This window comes from Sylvia atricapilla, chromosome 2 (genome assembly GCF_009819655.1).
Source record: "Sylvia atricapilla isolate bSylAtr1 chromosome 2, bSylAtr1.pri, whole genome shotgun sequence".
In the NCBI taxonomy this organism is placed as follows: Eukaryota; Metazoa; Chordata; class Aves; order Passeriformes; family Sylviidae; genus Sylvia; species Sylvia atricapilla.
This window is the reverse complement of record NC_089141.1, coordinates 1,882,193-1,901,281: the sequence shown is the minus strand read 5'-3', so window position 1 is coordinate 1,901,281 and position 19,089 is coordinate 1,882,193. Positions and strand designations below refer to the sequence as shown.

The 19,089-nt window shown below is 39.8% G+C and overlaps 1 protein-coding gene across 2 annotated transcripts in view; it reads left to right on the top strand.

Annotated features, from left to right (window-relative positions):
* Positions 1-19,089, top strand: part of UVRAG (UV radiation resistance associated) — a 66,838-nt gene that overhangs the window by 9,251 nt on the left and 38,498 nt on the right. For both annotated transcript variants that reach the window (XM_066340657.1, XM_066340658.1), the window contains exons 2-6: positions 5,333-5,450; positions 6,895-6,929; positions 8,674-8,835; positions 9,654-9,728; positions 10,099-10,184. In XM_066340657.1, the coding sequence (XP_066196754.1) occupies positions 5,333-5,450; positions 6,895-6,929; positions 8,674-8,835; positions 9,654-9,728; positions 10,099-10,184 (476 nt within the window). The remainder of the gene's footprint in view (positions 1-5,332; positions 5,451-6,894; positions 6,930-8,673; positions 8,836-9,653; positions 9,729-10,098; positions 10,185-19,089) is intronic.

Genomic DNA, 19,089 nt, shown 5'->3' with positions numbered 1-19,089 from the left:
GCTGTGTTCTCATCCAGCTTGGATATACTGACATTAATTTTTTTTTTTTTCTTCTCTGGGTCATCAGGTTCTTGTAAGGGAATAATGAAGTGGTTAAGATGGAATAGGAATCAGACCTCTCCATGCTTGCTTTTGCTACCCGTTATATGACCTTGAACAAATAATTCTGAAATTCCATGAATACTTGAGGCTGTTGTAGGTAGTCCTGTTCTTCTGCCATGAACAGTCCAGAACTTGTGTTAACAACAGAGCACTTCTCTCTCATTTGACTTACTCCCTTTTCTTACCTCCCTGCTGCATCATCTCTGCAGTGATTTTTATGAATTATACCAGATTATTAGACATAAAGCAATGAACAGCTTTATCACTTCTGTTGCTCATGCCTGGAGGAAAGAAGACTGGCATCTGGATCAGCTTAAGCTGTAAAGAAACTTAGGTGTTGAAGTCTGCTTGCTCTGTCCTCTTTTGGGCACATCTGTGTAGCTGTAGGGAGCTGAATTGGAGGAACTTGCCCAGATATTACCCTTACTCACCCAGTTAGATACCCTTAGTAACTTGTGGTTTTAGCAGCTTTACCTTGGTTCAGTTTTCTGACCCTCACCACAAGACTGCATAAAACACATTGTGCAGGATGGGAACATGGGTCAGGATACTGAAGGTGGCATTCTAGGGAGAGATAGTGAAAGATGATTGTGTCTTAGTGTTGAGGGAGCTAAGCATGAAGGGACCAGACATCATGTGTGAGGGGACCAGGCAGTCTCAGCCCTTTAGACCTCCAAAGACTTGATAGACTGTCTGGAATCATCTGACCAAAGAGTCGTCTCAATAAGGTTGATGATGAAGAGCAGTCTGATTTCTCTATGGCCTCTGATAAATCTGGAATGGGAACAGATTTATCCCAGAAAATCATTGAATGGGAACACGAGATGTATTACACAACTGCAACTAGTGCCTCAGAATGATGAAAATGCAGTGCCTCTCTTTCTCTGAGTTTTGAGTGAAGCTGGTAATTGCTGGGCAGGGATGGTCCTGCTGCACTCCACAGCAGCTCTGGTAAGATGCTCTTGTAGAGTTCTGGGAAGCTGCTTTTCTGCCTCTGCAGGCATGAGGAATGACACTTGATGGTAGGTTCTGCTCTTCACATCTCTCCTACAGCTTTCTTGATCAGACTTTCTATGTACCTTTGGGACAGCTGTCTGCTTATAACCTGTGTTATCTTTACATGCAGCAGTGTTTTTAAAATACCAGCTACTCAGGATTTCTCCTCATGAAAAATCGGTGGATCTCTTCTTCTGGTTTGTAGTAATTAATCTTCAGCATAGAAGGAAGCTCTAAATTCTTTCGTGTGAGTCAACATTTAGTTGCTATATAACAGTTGCTTTATAGCAACTTAGAATGGCGATTAAAGCAAAAGATAATCAGCCATGCAATGTAATTTCACTGCTCCATTGGCTCTCTTGGGAATTGCCAAGGGCTAGGACAATTGTAACCAAAATCACTTGTGTCACAAACAAACCTAGAATGAGTTGTTAGAGCTGCTGTGTGACTGTGCAAAGTGCTGATCCAGATATGCCACTGTTAAGGTTGTATGTACTGAATTGAGAGCTCTTAGAAGGGTAAATAACCTTTTCCACTGTATTAGCTCCACAAAAGTAGCTTTTTTTTTTTTTTTTTTTTTTTTTTTTGCTGTAGGATGTCTCATTAGGATACTTGCTGTAGATGTCTGAGGTGTTCAGTCCTGTATTGCTGGTGACCTGTAAACTCTTTGAGGAGATAGCAATGAAAATTAGCTATGCTCATTGTGTATTTGGCGTTCTTTTTTTTTTTTTTTTCTTAATGAGAGCAGGTTCTCCACTATCATCTTGCACTCATGCTGGCCTTTTAAAGTAACTTCATTTTTTAAAAAATGAAGTTAAGTGACTCATGAGGCTGCCAAGGCACTTGGATTGTTTTTTAGCTCTTGTATTTTGATTTTTACAGTGGCCTTTTTGGAATGACTGTTCTGGCTGCAGCACATCTTATCCTGGGGGAATCCACCCTCGTCATGAAGATTTCTTGACACTTAGATAGAAAGAGCAAAGTAGCTGGAACTTGTCACTAAAGAAAAGGGATCCTTTTTAGCACTTCATGTAGAAGGAGGAGAAATTGAAAGAACTGTGTATTATTTGCAGTTACTGTATTTAACATAGAGTGTACTGCTTTATTCTCTAAAAAGCATTGCTTTTGCCATTTGAAATGCTCTGGTACATCACTGCAGACTGCTTTTGCCTTGGCTCGTGGCAGTGCCAGGCTCTGTTGGCCCACGTACACTTGTAGCTGGTGATTTCATTCCAGCAGTTCTCTGCCTTTGGCCTCCTCCTGCTCCTGTCTGCTCAGCTGCTTGTCCAGCCAAGTGGTGAACCCTACTGAGGAGCTGAGCTGGTAAAACTAACCCAGGAAAAGAGAGAGGTGGTTACTTTCTATCCAGATTAGTCCCCAGATAGGATTGTGTGAGCAGCTGCACAAGTCCTTATTGATGGTGGAAGGAATAAGAAAGGGTGGTGCAGCGCTGGGGGCTGGCAGTGTTTGGCTGATGCCAGCTGAGCTGCAATACAGTGGGCTTTTTGTTTCGTGTATTCCACTGTCTCCAGCACAAAATGATATGAAATGCATAGGAAGTAACACTAGAGATTTAAAACTTCCCTCAAAACAATATTTACTTTGTCAGAAAACAAAGCACTTGATGAGGAATTCTAGAGCCTGTTTTAGTTGTCTTTGGCTATGTCTTTGTAGCTGATAGTCTCTGGTTGAAGCTAATTATCTTTGATCAGGAGAGATCAATTAATGCTGAATGTTGCCTCTGTAGAGTTCTGAGGAAATTTGAATAATTCGCTATAATATCAGTGAACATAGTGAGTAAACGGGAAGATTTATTACCAAGATTCAAGTCTCTGTCATCATGATTTCACATTAAAGAATGTGAAGGATAAAATTATCTAAGTATTTGGAAATTTGTTCCCTATCAGCCAGGCTAAATGGAAAGGAGAAGATTGGCTAAGGTGGAGATTCAAACAGACGTTCATTACCTGCTGCACATTGAGTTCTGAACTGTGTTTTGGTCTCATAGCCCCAAATTTAACTGGTTCCAGCTGGTTTAGGAGAAGTGAGACTTTAACCCCCAGGTCCTGAGTGGTGCAAGGAAGTCACAAACCAGGGAAATAAGGAATCACATCTGCTTCAGAGGTGCAGGTATAGATTAGGACACTGGATGGCTTTTTGTTTTGTCTCAAACTTCACTGACCTCATTGTGTACTGTGAATGGTAAGAAACTTGTTTGACTTTGCTTGGGAGCTAATCAATGAGACATACTACTTAAAGCAGGCACACAAATTAATTAGCAATCCTAAAGAGACCTGGAGAAAGTTGCCCTCTTTGTTAGGGTGCAGTGTGGGCTGTTCTTTGTAAGGGACGAAAGGAAAAAAAAAAAAAAGACACGAAAAATTAAGGGAATAACCATGGTAGTTGATTGATTTCTGTGATGTTAATTAAAAGAGAGATGGCACATAAAATTCTTGAATCATTTTTATAGGTAGCAAAATGCATGTTCAAAGCAGTTTCTTAAGGAGTGTTTCAGTTGCATATAAAAATGACCAGCCTTGAGGTTAGATGTGAAAAATGTTCAAGGTCCTTGTGGCTTCTTTTAAGTGAGGCTCAATATTTCTGTTGATATTTTTGATATTAGTTTCTGAGAAAATAAGACCATGTAGTGTCACAGAATGTTTTTTGTTGGTTGGGATTTTTTTGTTTTAATTTTGTAGTTCATGTGTATACTAGAGGTACCTGGGTATCCTATCCCAGGCTCTGTTTTTAGTCTAAGCTATAAATAGACTTTGAATGGAATGAATCCATCAGTGATTTTTTGGGCTGTCACATGAACAGAAATTTAATATTCCTCATACCTTTCCCTGTAAGAAAACTAATATATCACTGGAGTGGTGTTAAGTGATATAAAGTGTCATACTATGATCCTAAAACAGATGATGGCCTTTCAAATCTTGTTAAAAACCTTTTAAGACAAGCTACAAACAGGAAAATTGGATTTTGGTTTCAGAAGCTTTTAAAATGTGCTTTTGGTCAATCAGCTTTTAAGGTGGATTCAGCCCTACAAATGAAGACACTCTTGGGAAAAAATGGTGTCAGATGGACTCTGAGGTAAAAGTATGCACTAAACCAGTTGTTTGAGGCTTGTTGGTGGATTGTGGTGATCCACAAAGTATGTGGATGTTAGTAAGACACTGGTGAGGTGAGAGATTGATGGGGAAAATGTGACACTGAAGGATTTGGTGAGAACTTCATGCATTTCACTGAGCTCTGTGTTCAAGGAGAGCTGTTTGAAGCATGGTCTTTGAAGTTACAACAGAAATAACAGCTGAGCGATGATTTAAGTGTCCTGCAAAATGGCTTTTGTGAACTAGTTAAATTTTGTAAGGAGTTAATAATGGAAAGTATTGGTCTAAGATTATGGGTGTGGTGTGCTTTGAAGCTAAGACCTTAGCCAGGGGTGGTAAAGCTGTTGGGCATAGACGGGTAGGAGAGAGAGATTGGTTTGATCTGATGATTTTCATTCAAGGTGCAGTATTGTAGTAAACCAAGATAGTGTTGGAGTTCAATGAAATCACTTAAACTAAATATTTTAGTGATATATCCTACTGTATTCATTCCAAGGGAAAAGGATTCTCTCATCACAGCAGATGGTATCTGACAGGGAAAAATCTCATATTTCACTGTGCCCTTAATTTCCCCTGAAAAATCTTGATTTTATTACTTTTAATTTTATTACTTTTATTCAAGGTTGTTAGAGCAGTTTCCAGGATTACCATGAAATCAGGGAGCTTTGTTCAGCCAGTTCCTCATGGCTATGGGTTAAGTGGTGCTTTGTGTGAGCTCTTTGTCCATTAATGCCTGCTGAAAATAGCTTTGGCTGGGAAGTTTTTCCAGTGTGATGGTGCAAAACATCTGGTTGATGCTGCTGCTGTGTTTGAAACTGATAGTGTCATATATTTGCTGGAAACTGCTCAAAGAGTTGGGGTGATTTAGTCACGTGGGATAAAAGTTACGTACAGAACATGAATAAGAATAACTTCTCCTAAATATCAGTGTTGCTTAATCCAAACTTGTAGGTGTTTGTTGTTTGTTCTGTGGCTTTGCTGAATCCTGGCTGACAGAAAACTGAGCGGTTAGTGGGATTTTTTTTTTTTCACAACAGTGCTTTGGGAATTATTAAAGTGCTTTGACAAATTAATTTGCAATCTAAGAAAGTTCTTTGAATGTTATTTTTTTTTCTCATTGTTAGCGCCGGCTTCGTCATCTTCGGAATATTGCTGCGCGTAACATTATCAATAAGAATGGTTATCGCCTTTTGGATACCTACTTCACTCTTCACTTGTGTGATAACACCAAGATCTACAAAGGTAAACCAGGCTTGCTTTCAACCTTTTTGCTAGCTAGTCTTTGAGTTCTTATTCTATGAATTCTTTTTCTTCTTTTTTTGTCTTGACGACTTGCTGCTGTTATTTACGTAATCTTTGTTAACACTGGAAAAGAGCTCTTTGGTTTCCTCAGTTTCATGAAAGCTTTCAGTGTCAGCTGCCAAGGAGGTAAAACAGATGACAGGTTTTGTAGTCTCTTCAATCAGCCCGTTTTTGTCATTGCTCTTCCCTGAGTGATGATGTAAGAAATTGGGAACTTCCAAGGGCACATGAAAGTTTAAGCTTTTGGAGCTTTAGTTGTCTTTGTGGGGAAGAGTGTCCCACTCTGTGCATATCAATTGTTTTACAGAACATACATCAGCAGATGTTGTTATCAAGGTTTACAAAAAATAGAATTGCCTGCAGTGATGTGAAGGCATCTCCAGGCATCTCTTCTAGTTTAGATAACTGTGTTTGAGCATGAGATCTCCTCTCTGTCTTGCTTTTCTTACCCACTGCAGTATATTGTTCTTCATTATGGAGAGATGTTATTAAAAATATGTTTTCATGCTCCTTTTGGTATGATTGGAGATGAATTTTGATTTTCTCTTAATTTTTATTTTCATCTGGAACAGTGACAGATCTGGCATCTTGCCTTGCTTTTTTTACCAAGGTTGGTGTTTTAGGAGGATAAGAATATAAAACTTGAGCTTGCTGCTTGGACTTTGTTGTGGTGGTTGATAAAAAATCTCACTGATGACTGCTTCTGCAGGATTTGGTGTTAGGGACAATTGTGCACTTCATCAAAGCTTTATCCTTGGTCATCAGTGGGCTGGGATATTGTACAAAATCTGTATTCCTGCCTCTAGGCCTATCTCTCTAAAGTCTTTTAAGCTCTTGCTTTGATTGGGAAAGCCAGGGTTCAGGCACCCAGCAGTTGCTTATTCCCATTTAAAACACAAGGTTGTTGGCACCTCTGTCAGGTAACTTGGCTCTTCCCTCTCTGAGCACCTGGAACAGGGCAATATTTCTCCTCAGGAAAGTGCTGTAATGAATTTATCCAAGCTGCTGTGTTCCAGGAAGATGCTGTGTCTGGCAAACCAGTCATTTTTTGCAGATGTCATCCAGATACTGTTAAGTACCGTGCCATGTCCTTTCCTCAGATATCAAAGCTTCATAAACCTTGAGGATTATCGTGGGTATAAAGATGAAATACTACATTTAAGTAATGACTTGTAATAAGTAAGTGTGAAGGAGTGATTTTAGTCAGAAGCATGACTGCATTTCAAAGTCTGTCTCATGAATGGGTTACTGATGAACTGGACCCACTAACATTTGTCTTTCTTGATTGTTACTTATTTTGTTTTTTTCTGTTTTAAATACTGAGATTTGTGTCAGTGCTTGAGCTAATCTAAAAGTGCTTTTTTTTTTACTTATTTTTCTTTAGAATTTTATAAGAGTGAGGTCATCAAGAATTCTCTGGTAAGTTACTTCAATGTGGAAAAACTTTGTTTTCAAAATGGTGTATTTAATGCAGTGTATTGATTTCTCTGCTGAATACCATAACTGTTCAATGTGTCCTTCCACTGTTCAGTTCTGCTAGGACCATTGTGTTCTGCTCCTCCTTTTCAGATTTTCATGAGGGTTAGAATAGGGAGCTACTGTCTGGTAGAAATGCTGATTTCTGTTCACATCTTCATGTTGTGTAGGAAAACAGCAAGGAACCTGCCAGATATATGTAGACTCTTTGAAGAGCTAATGGCTGTAAGAAACTGAAGTTTGAAAACATGATAGATTTTTCTAAATTTTTCAGTTTAGATGAGTGAAGAGGCCAGAACTGAACAGTTTATTACAAATGAGGAAGGGTAGTAGTAGGATAGGAGCAGGATGTTGCAAATGTTGGCTAAGAGAGTTTGAAAACCTGCTGAAGACTTTTGAATGCCTGCATTAACAAGGTAGAACTACTTTTATAGCACCCTGGGTAAATTATTTCAAGCTCTCTTGAATGAAGGAAAAGCTGTCTGGTACTCAAGGCTGCTAGCTTCTCCAGTTTCCCCCCTAAATTGTTAAGATTTTTAGTTCTCTCTATTCTAAATCAGGAAAAGGAAAAACAAAAAGGGAAACTAACCACAGGATATAAGAGATGGAATGAAAAAAATCTAAATAAAAGATATCTTGAACATCTTATCTGTAACCTACAGGAATTTCAATGACCTGGTGTTCTTGTGCCTGAATAGCTATGCAATATTCCTTCTTGTTAGGAGGGTTTGATTAATACATTTTTTTTGTGATACTTAGTGAGTAACTTTGCCTGTCCCTTCTGTTCAGAGCATCTTATTTCAAATTGACTCATCCCAGTTCAGGGATAGGCCTTTTCCAAGCTGCTAAAGCACTAGAAGGGAAGGCGAGTTCTTTCATGGGATGGTGGATTCCTACTTTTGTTTTGGAGGAGCCACTGTTCCTGTATTCAGAGGAAGGACAGAAATAAATAGAAATAAAAGCACTTTCCCATTTCTGCTTTTGGACACCCTGTTTTCTCTTGGCACTAGTAATCTTGGATCAACTTGGTTTTGTTAGAGCTTGGGTCAGTTCTTTGGATCTTACTAGAGGTTAATGGAAATTCTTGAAACATGTTGTCTTTGCAAATCTGAGTTCTGGTGGAATTTGTCATTTAGCTTAATGCATGCTGCTTCTGAAAAGCTCCAGGTGTAAGTCTGATCTGGTGGAATAAAGATGAGTTTTTACTTTCAGCATTTGAGGATTGAGCATCAGTGAAGGAGGAGAAGAATGTGAACAAATATGTCAGCAAGTTCTGCAAATTTAATTATTGGGGAATAATATTCCCATTTAATTTTGGGAATACAATCTATATTCTGGTTTTCCGAAGCTGAATTATAACCGTGAAAGAAATGTTACTTCCATTTTGAAAGTTCCTGGTTTGACTAAACTGTATTAGTCATTTCTGAAGTAAATTCTTTGATGTCTTGTAATGGAAGGAAGCAAAACCCATTCACAGTTTCTGAAGTACTTTACAGCATGTACCTTTTAACTGAGGAATTCTCTCAGGCAAACGGGGTAAGGAAGCAGCAGAGCTTGAAATGGCTGTTGTTCCTCATTCTTAAGAGTTTTAAAAATCTTTGAGGTGGGCCTTGCTACTTCTGAATTGTCAATTTATGGACTAGTTTCAGCTTGTTTAAACTGTATTTTTCCTTCTTTGAATATTTAGAATCCAACATGGAGAAGCCTTGACTTTGGAATAATGCCTGATCGTCTTGATACCTCTGTCTCTTGTTTTGTTGTGAGGATCTGGGGTGGCAAGAAGGAGCACTTTCAGCTTTTGATTGAATGGAAGGTCAATCTAGATGGGTTAAAGTACTTGGGCCAGCAGGTAATATGAAAACAATTTTCCTCAACTTTTTTCTTCAGGAAGCAAAACATCTGGATGAATTCATATATAGAATGCTGAGAAAGGAAATGAGTGTGTTTGAAGGTTATATTTTAAAGTTTGGTTACAGATATTCGTGTTAGTTGACATCAGAGCTTTAAATCAGAAAATCATATAGTGGTTGGGGTTGGAAGAGACCTTAAATATCATCCAGTTCCATCCCCCTACCATGGGTGGGGACACCTTCCACTGGATCATGTTGTTCCAAGTCCCACCCATTATGGGCTGCATCCAGGCATGGAACAGTCACAGCTTTTGTGGGCAACCTGTGCCAGGACCTCCCCACCCTCACAGCCAAGAATTTCTTCCCAATATCCCATCTAACCCTGCCCTCTGGCAATGAGAAGTTATTCCCCTTTGTTCCAAGTCCCTCTCCGGTTCTCTTGGAGCTCCTTGGGCCACTGGCAGGGACTATAAAGTCTCCCTGGAGCCTTCTGTTCTCCAGACCAAACTCTTGAGTCTTACCTCTGTTTAGTTTCCAGCTATCTTATTTGTTTTTGTCACCTGGAATAATAGGAAAGATGCACTGTCTGGTGTATCTGATTTCAGAGTAGAATAGCTGAACATAGTGGCTGTTGCTAAAGCTGTGAAGCAAACAGATTTTCCATGGTTAAATTGAGTTTTCTGTGAGGTTTTAGGTACTTCTAGAATTACAGGTGATGAAAAGCTGCTTTAGACTCTTGGAGCAATTTGTGCCCATTTGGTGTGAAAATTTGCAGTAAGCTGGCTGTAAACTGATTCGTTTTCTTCCTTTCCTACAGATCCATGCAAGAAACCCAAATGAGATTATTTTTGGTCTCAATGATGGTTATTATGGAGCTTCATTTGAACAGAAGGTAAGGGTGTCTTGTATTTGCTCTGCTTTTTGGTACTGATGACAAACTGAAATTCAACCTGCGAGTCTGATTTTTCACATTTGGATGCTCAGAACATTAAAATGCTTTGTTTTGAGAAGGAATAGTTTTTTGACATGACAGATATGAACTAATATCTTGCCTTGGTTGCATGGATATCTGTGATGTTTTGAAATAACTTAAAGTGTAGCATTTAGGGTCCAAAACCCCTCTTGTTGCTGAAAGATTGAACATGTGTCAAGACATTTAAAATACGTTAAATGCAAGATCATGTATTCTACTAAAAATGCATGCTTTTAGTCAAGAAGGGTTTTTTTAATTTTTAAAATAATATTCCTTCTTTTTCCCCAAGGATCACTCAGGAACCCTGAAGAACAGTCTTCTCCAGGTGGATCAGAACTGTGTTCGTAATTCTTACGATGTCTTCTCTTTGCTTAGGTAAGGCTTTTTGATCATATTTTGTGTAGCTGTTGTAACTTCTGTAGTGTCTGTGTGTGGGAGGAATCTTCCAAAATATTAAAAAAACCCCAACATTCTGGTGTGGAATGTGCAAAGGAGGTATCAAAATTGTGCCAATATACTCATGTATTGAGGAGCTGCGCTGTGATGTATGTGTGCTCAGTGGTGGTCGTGGGGCTTCTGATGTGCAGGTGCTTGAGTGCTCTGAACAAGGACTGACTGTGGAGCTGGCCCATGGATGTGCCTTGTGAATGTCAAAACCATGGAGTTTCTTTGTTGGAAAGTTTCTGTGGAAAGCCTTTAGTCTGTTCTCAACAGCAATAAATTGTTTTTAAGTGCACAAGAATACAGTCAGGATCCAGTTACTCCAACACAGATGTGGCTCAAGAAAGGTACAGCCATGTTTTGCTTTTGGGTGGCTACTTAAATGTCTGTGGTGATAAAAAAATGTGAAGTGATAGTATTAAGTTAAATAAGACGTTCTTTTTCAGATCTGCTTTAATTATAATAGTTCAAAAATATTAGTTATGGAAAAGTATAATTGTGGCCCACCACTGTCAATAAGTTGATTTTGAGGAATCTCTATTTAAATGGCATTTTACAAGACAGGTTAATAACTTCAGTTCTGCAGTAAAGGCAGTAGATGTGCTATAAAGGAAACCCTTGAAGAGGAAATATATAATATGCTTTCAAAAGTCTATATAAAAATACATTTGACTTCTTAAATCAACTGTACAAGTTAAATCCATTTGGCAGTGTTGACAGTAGGTGTCAGTGTTGCCTGTCTGAAGAGAGAGGAAAAGTCAGCTTAAGTTGCCTACTCAGATGTGCTTATTTAATTTGAGTATTCCGTTTCTTGATTCTGTAAATCATATTTAAACTGAAGGCTGCTTTGTAAATGTTTATTTTCTGTGCTTTTAGTGAGAAACAACCAGGGGGGTTGTTAGGAAGTTCTGATTACATTCTGGCACAGTCCATTAGAAGAGAACTTTGTACTATTGTCTTTGTTAAACAGAAAAAGGAAAACATGTGCAGAGTACCCTGATTCCTTCGTGCATGAGATTTTTTTCACATTTTGTGTGCACATCTCTGTAGTATGAGGCACATTCCAGAAAAAAGACTCACTATGATCATGAACTTGACTAGCTGGACCCCTCTCCAGCTACTAATTGATCTGTAGTCCTTCTTCTGAACATGCCTGACTTTTTCTCAAGCTGACAAGAAATTAAGATGTTGGCTGTGATGAAGTTCACCTTGTTGAGTGCTTACCAGTGCTGTTTTGAACCCTGACTACTGGACTTTCTTTCTGTTTTGGGGATGTGAGAGTCCAGGCTCAGTCTCTCACAGTGCCTGGACATGGTGGTGGGTTTAGTTTCTCTTAAGCTCTGTCTCTGAGCTGAGACATCCTCCTTTTTTATTTGGTCTCAAAAAGAGGAGTGTTTTTCTGACCTCAGAACCAGGCCTGCTGCTGATTGTATTTTAGTGGATTTGGCATACCATATCGAGGGGTTTACATTCCATTGTTTAGTTCCAGCATTAGTTAGAAGCTGTAATTTGTGACTCTACCCAGGTGTCATTTTTGTCTGATTTCATTGTAGTTGGGAAAGTTTGTCAGGAACTAAAGCAGAGTCCTCTGTGTAGTTTAGAATCCTTTCTGTTCCCTCTCACATTAACTCTGCTTTTTTACAGGTGCCTTTTCTGTACTGCTGCTTACCTTTGTTATCAAGCTCAAAAGCCTGATGATGGTGTTTGTTTTAAAATAAACTCTAGTCACTTTTTGTCAGGTGTCCTTTTTCTCCTACCAAGCAGCTGGGTTTGCCACCTCCTTCAGGAGTCCATATTTGAATAACCAGCCCATGAACTCTTCCCAAAGATAGTTTGTGTTAGTGTGTTCCTCTTTGAACAGAGAGAGAGAGATGGACATAATTTGAGTTATGATTCATGAGACAGGATGTACTTTGGGAGGAAATTAGTTGCTCTCTTCCTCCTTCTGTCCATTGGCTGTAAAGAGAATACTGAGGTGTCCATACCATAAAGATTTGCATCTGGTCACATAAATCCCCTGTTTTGAAGAGTTTCTCATGATAAAGATATTTGTGTGTTGTAAAAATTCACAAGCTGCACATGTGGTTTCCTGATGTTTTCACAATAAATGTGAATACGAAGAATAGCTTGTACTGGCTTTATTGAAACTTTTACAAAAGGAAGTGAATCCTTGTGACAGTGGGACCTGAGCCCCAGTTGTTGTGGTCATACTGTGCTGCCAGATATGGCAAAGCCAGTGATAGCCAAAACAGAGAGAACTGGTTCTAGCCCATCCCCTAACTCTTGACTGCACGGTGAGAACTTCTGTGGTTGATCCGTGTTTCAAAGCTGCTTTTGGGGGAAGAAGTGATGCAGTTTTTTTCCTCAGAAGTGAATAGCTAAAATTTATGAAGCTTATGAATAGACCTTAATGAAAAGTGTATGCTTGGCTCAAGTTATATTGATTTATAAAATTAATTGGGAAGGACAGAGCGTGTGAACAACAAAATTTTTTTTTGTGCATTGGATTAAAATAGCGCTTGTGTTCAGATGCTGAATTACATGGATTTACAAGTTAATTGTGCTGGAGGAAAAAGTTGAATGTTCAGGCAACTCTTCTTTACACAAAGAACGTTTCAGCACCTCTGTAGCTCATAACTTTTCTTCTGGGACAGGAGCAAGATCCTCAGGCAGCCATGGTGCTGCTTGTAAGTTGTTTGTGCCATGTGGAAGTGACAAATGTTCTTCCAGCCCTTTGCTTGAAAAGGGCTAACTAACAAAAATTCACCACATCAACTGGAAAGCTCAAAATTTGAGGTTTTTGTCACTTGTCATATTTCCTGGAAAGAGCTAATTTAAAGAGTTTCTAAACATGATGTTTCTGGTAGTCGTAGGTAATACAGTAATGCCTTTCACACAGCACTTGAGATGGGCCAAATTCATCTGAGGTCATGTTCTGGACACATCTCAATTAATCAAGTTCTGAGCACGTTTGCAGCACTAATGGGAATAGGTTTATATTTAGTATTCTCTTGGTTTTCTAGCCTTTCTTTTCTTAAAGCTTTGAAAAATAGACATTTAGTATTTAGTGGTGGTGAGAAGATGAGATCACTAAAGAAAGGGCTTAAAATGCTATGTAATAAAATTATACTTCAATTTCTAAATACAAAAATTAATGTAGTGTATTATGCAACAGCTTTTTGTGTTGTTGTGACACTGACAGGGCAATTGGCTTGTGCCTCTAAGTATGTAAATGCCTGAAATCCTCCCATATTCTGCCTGGAAACAAAAAGTGTTCTAAGAACTAGTGAAAATCTACTCCTTTGAAGTTTTGCTTCCTGTAGTTTTTATTGCTCTGTTCAGAACTGCTGTCTCTATGGCTTAACTGTTCCTTCAGCAGATGGCATGGTATTTTTGTGGCATTTAGCCAGCCAGATAGTGCAGATTGAAAACATTTTGCTTGTGTTTTTACTTAAAAAAAAAAAGTGTTCTTTTACAACAAAACCAAACCGTCAACAGAATCTCTGACATTGGCATAATTTGAGTGCTAAGATGGGTAAAAAGACTAGCTCCAGGCAGCTGCTTAATATTATTATTGTCTAATCTGGCAGAATTTGATTCGAATAATACTGTTTCCAAGTAGCTCAAAGCATTCACTGTTGCAGTCCCCAAATCCACGTGGACTTGGTTATTTGAAAGCTTAATTTGAATCTTAAATGTGGAAGACTTAAATGTAGACTCTCCAATGTAAGCATAAGGCTTCCATGTAAGTCATTTACGTGTGTAGAACTCAGAAATGTTTGAAAGAATGATGGAAAGTTATCTGTGCTTGTAACAGCACTGTCTTATGTGAGTTTCTTACAGCATTGGCTCTTGCAGAGATTTAATGTCACAAATTCGTAGGTCAGACTGGCATTCTATTCTTTTCTTACTCCCTGCTGTGTTTTCTTGCCTTACATCTGCTTTTGACAAATTGTAGGTATAGATTTATGAAGAAATTGGAAAGGGAGTATATGATTTTAAACTGGAAAATTTTTCTTGTGGGAAAGCAGATGTAGCAAATTATAGTTTAACGGATTTTGAAAAAAAAAAATCTTATAGCTGGCTTGTAGCAACAGGGACCAAAGCAACATGGACCCCCTTATGAATCCAAAGAAGATTGTTTCATTGCAGAAATCCCCCCTTTCATACCTTTAATGCCCATTGGACAGAGCTGAAACTGCGGCTGAACAGGAATGAACAGAAGAAGGGCACCCATTGGCTGGCTCAGCTGTAGCGCTGTTGGCCAGCCACGTCGTATCACCCAATCAGCTTCCTGTTCATATCCTGACCCTGCCTTCCTCCAGCCAATCACAGTCTCCCTTCCAGCTGTCCCTCAGCTGACTCTCTCCTCACCCCACAACTCACTTCTGACCATGCAACCTTCTGTTGGGCATAAGTCTTAACAACTTTAACCAATAGAACTCCATATTCCGCACTGGCACTCTCCAGACTCTGATTTGTGGGCTGATATAAAATAGTGTGCATTCTAGTTTCTGAATTTAATAGCAAAGTCTTTAATTTTTTTTTTTTTTAATGATAGGTTTTAGGTACTTCACTTCCAGGAGCCTACATGTCCCTTATTGCCAGAAGTGTTCCATTCTGTCTTCTAAATCCCGTGTAGTAATTCTCAGTTTAAATTCAGTCTTGCTGTAACCGACGGTTGTTCTGGCAAATATGACCAGAGGCATTTATTTCTCTTGTGAGAAGGAGCTGTAGTATGTGACTGCTGTAATTAATTGATATATTTATGGCTTAAAGTTCTGTACATGAAAAATCCAGATCTGTCTGATAAAAAATAGATATTGGGAGTGGATGATAGAACTGCAAAATCATGTATCGACCGTCTGATAAAGTTGAGACTCTTTTATTAATGTAAATGCAGGCATATGTTATTCTAATGTTAGGGGGTTAGGATTTTTCCTTTTGTTCCTTTCTCTCATGATATTTTGTCCCATCTGTTGCTAAGAGTACTTAGTAATAATGACCAATACTTAAAAAGAGACAAAAGATGTAGCCAAGGGAGAGGAGTGCAGCTGGCTGCACTATCATAGCTGAAGGGCATTCTCTTGGGAAGGGCAGAGATATCCCCAGATTTTGGCTGGGGGGTGAGGGGCTAGGCTCCACTCCTCTTGTGCTCTCAGGATCAGAGGAGGGATAGCTGGTCTGCAGTCGCTGCCTGGAGGATTTGCTGCCACTATGGAGCTTTTGTCCTCCTACTCTGTTTTACCGTGGGTGAGCCTTTGCTGTTAGAGCAGCTGTTGAACTGGGACTTTATTAACACCCAATGCAACTGGAAGGGACCCTCACCATTTATTGGGATGGCTCAGGGGAAATCCTGGGAGCCTGACCCCCTCCCCATTCCTGGCTGCAGCCAGGCCCTACTTCTTTCTGCTGCAGCCTCAGGCTTTTTCATAACCTTCTCACCCCACATCCTGGGTCTGCCTGACTGCCGCAGCTCCTGCTAAGGCTGTGGAGTTTTCTGTTACATTTTGTTTGGCACCCCTGGGGGTGTGCCTGCCTCTGCCCAGCCGCTGCTCTGAAGTTCCTGGCCTGGTTTTGCCATACAGTGTGCCCTACCATGGGAGGGAGATGCAGCTGGCCTCACACCACAGCGCCCCCTGCAGGCTTGGAGGAGTCATCACACCCACCCTTCCCGGCCGGGAGCCAGCAGCGCCCCTGCTGGCTGTGCCTGGAACTGCACCAAAGGGGAAAGGGCTTAACAACTGAGAGCTGTTTTTACTGGCTTTCTGGTTTGGTTTGTTGTTGCTGCCACTGTTGTTAGTTTGCCTTGTTGTACATATATGTACTAGTAAAGAACTGTTGTTCCTTTTCCCATACCTTTGACTGAAGGCCGCCTTAATTTCCAGGTTGTAATAATTTGGAGGGAAGGAGGTATTTTTTTCCATTCCAAGAGACGTTCCGCCTTCCTTGACAGATCCCTTCTTTCAAAACAAGACACTTAATAGGCACAACTCTCACTACACCCCAGCTTTCAGTTTTTTAGAGACTGCAGCCAGAAATGAACTTGCTATACAAAGTAGTAAATCACTGGACTAATGCGTGACCAAGAGAGACTAGGATACTGCAGCGTGTCGTAAAGGAAAGTGCTCCAGCTGAGCCTTCAGACTTACTGGAGGCTTAAAGAGAGTGAATGTGTTGTTACAGCACATTCTGAAGTTGTAAAGTTGTATGTTGGACCACTGCACTGTTTTGTCTTGGGAAGTAAGGAAAACTGATTGATCTTGGAAACAAGAGACATTATGTCAAGGAAATCCTGTAATGATGGAGTCCAAAACTTGGTAACACTTTTTCCCCCCCTATCCCCATCCAAGCTGGTACCCAAATTGGATTGATTGGTGGAATACTGTATGCTAGAATGGTTTCACATTATATAGCCAAGGTAGAAAGTGAGTTGTGGGCTTTTTTGGGAGAGAAGGGGTAGTGGTTGAGGAAAGCAATTTGATCTAAGACTTGAAAAGCCTTGAGGAAATAACTCAAATAGCCTGTATTTCAGGAACTTATGATCTAGAAAGTGTAGAGCAGAGACATTGAAATTTTATGTGCTGGTCCTTTGTAGACCAAGTAGGGATGCCGCTTTTGTTAGTCTTAGTTTACAACACATGGATTGCACTTTTAATTTATCCAACTGTTTTCCAAACTGTCAAAGGAAGGGAGGGTTTTGTGTCTTCTTCATTTCCTTCATCTCAGAAGCAGGTGCTATGGGAACAGAAGTAGAAGAGCAGCCTTGTGGATCTCCACCTCCAATCAGTCAGGATGCTCAGAAATTTTAGTGTCTGCTTTGCTCTCTGGTTGTTTCCCAGCCAGCATTGTGGAACTGGCCTGATGTTGGACAGTTGCACAGCAGCTCTCAGGGCCCCAGGCAACAGCAGTAAATCTGTCACACTTCACTTTCCAGTTGTTCTGCTTCTGGCTGACTATGGCTCTGAGCTGCTGCAGCCACTGGGTGACAACACTGTTGGCTAAACTAGCCCTTTAAATAGGCTGGAGTTTCTGCTGTAATTGGCTCTGCTTTCCCAGTTGCTGGAGGAAATTTGGTAGCACGCCAGTGGCCTCTTCAACCCTTCAATTAGCTTTTAAAGTGCTAATTTTAATAGAATACATTTAAAAAATGAAGTCTTGGGCGATGCAGGAAGAATCCCATGTTGGTTGATGGCATGTAGGTGATGTCATCAGTTGGCTTATTGTTGACAGTTATTAAACCAAGCAGAATTGTGCTCAAAGCACAGCTTGTGCTGACTAAGCTCTAGCATTGGACCTGCATTTAGCCTAGAAATGGAAACAAGATGTGGTCAGTTAGGGTTGAAGCTTCTCTCTGTTTATTCTGTTTTAATCCAGATTTATGACCTCAGTTTGCTGATCTCCACTGGAGCAATCATAATTGCTTCCACCAAAGTCTGCTTGTGCAGAAATGATAGACAAAATTTCCATGTTGGCATTCTTACAGCTTAGTTTGTATTCCCCTTGTTGGATGACCAAAGATTTCCACGTGGTGACTTTTTTTGGCTGAGAAAAAAGAATCTTTTGATAGTTGCTGCTTTTGTGACATGAAGTCCCTAAAATTTTAATCTTGGAAGATTTAACTTTGGATGTAGTCCTGTTACCATTTCAAAGTTCCTAGAACAACAGGGATTGAGTCAACCAGTATAAGTAATTTTTCTGTCTTGCAGTGTAAATGGCCCTATTTGGCAACAAGGCAGCAAAGTTTAACTGTGCAAAGGATGAGTGGATTATGCTTGGCTTAAAAATAAATCAGTTTCTTATTAAAACCATATTTTACTGCTGAATTATTTTGTGTAGCAATTTTTATATGTCAGAAATATATATTTAGATACTGATTCTGCCAACTGAACAAGTATTTCACTATAGGTATTATTTTGAGAAGTCAGTCTCTAGATGTTTGTTCCTTATCCTTTGGGCATGAATAGGAGAACTTAGTTACTATACAATTTATAGGTTGTTAATGAGTATTGATCAAATCACTGTGAGGAACTGATATGGCAAATGACCTTTCTAACAGTTTCTCCATTACATAAATATTCTTTCAATGAGTAGAACACTTTCCAGGAGGTTTTGCTGCCTAAATGGAGTGTTGTGAAAACTTGTAAGACTGTCTTGTGATCACCTGATGGACTAAATCAAGAATGTTCTTCCTGTGTTAAACTACATAAAGAGGAGGGGAAAATGTCACTCATTACTCTTTACCTAAAAGTTTTAGCTTGGGTTAGGCTTTCTTATATGTAGAAGGAAAACATTCCAGACTTTTGGAAAGAGACAAGTTGGGAAGTGTGGAACTGGAAGACTTAGATCCTGCTGCATGACATGACAGCAGAGCTCTCAGTAGTGTTCAGGATGGTCAGCAAACCTTGGCTTTGACCTGTGTAACCACATGTTCCACAGCCAGCAGCCTCAGGGTGCATTCCTGAAGGTGGGAGGTGTAAGAAGCAGTTCCCAGGAGGATCAGGGTTTCCTGGATGTCTTTCCAGGTTCTTCATTAGGTGTGTTAGACCAAGCCCTTGGGTGATGCAGTTTGAGAAACTCAAGAGAAACCAAAGAAGTTACCTGGATTTTTGTTTTAAATTATGCTATTACTGATGTTTAGGAGGAGCAGTAGTGTGAAGGAACTAAAGGCATCTGGTGACTGAAGTGTACTCATTTACAAGTGTAACATGGAAAATGCTGCTGATGCTGGAGGCAGGAATGCGACAAGAACACACCGAGGTCATGCAGCAACAACTGAAGTTTATTGTTGGAGAGTAGATTTTATACATAATTACATTTAAAGACTTTGTGGTTTTCT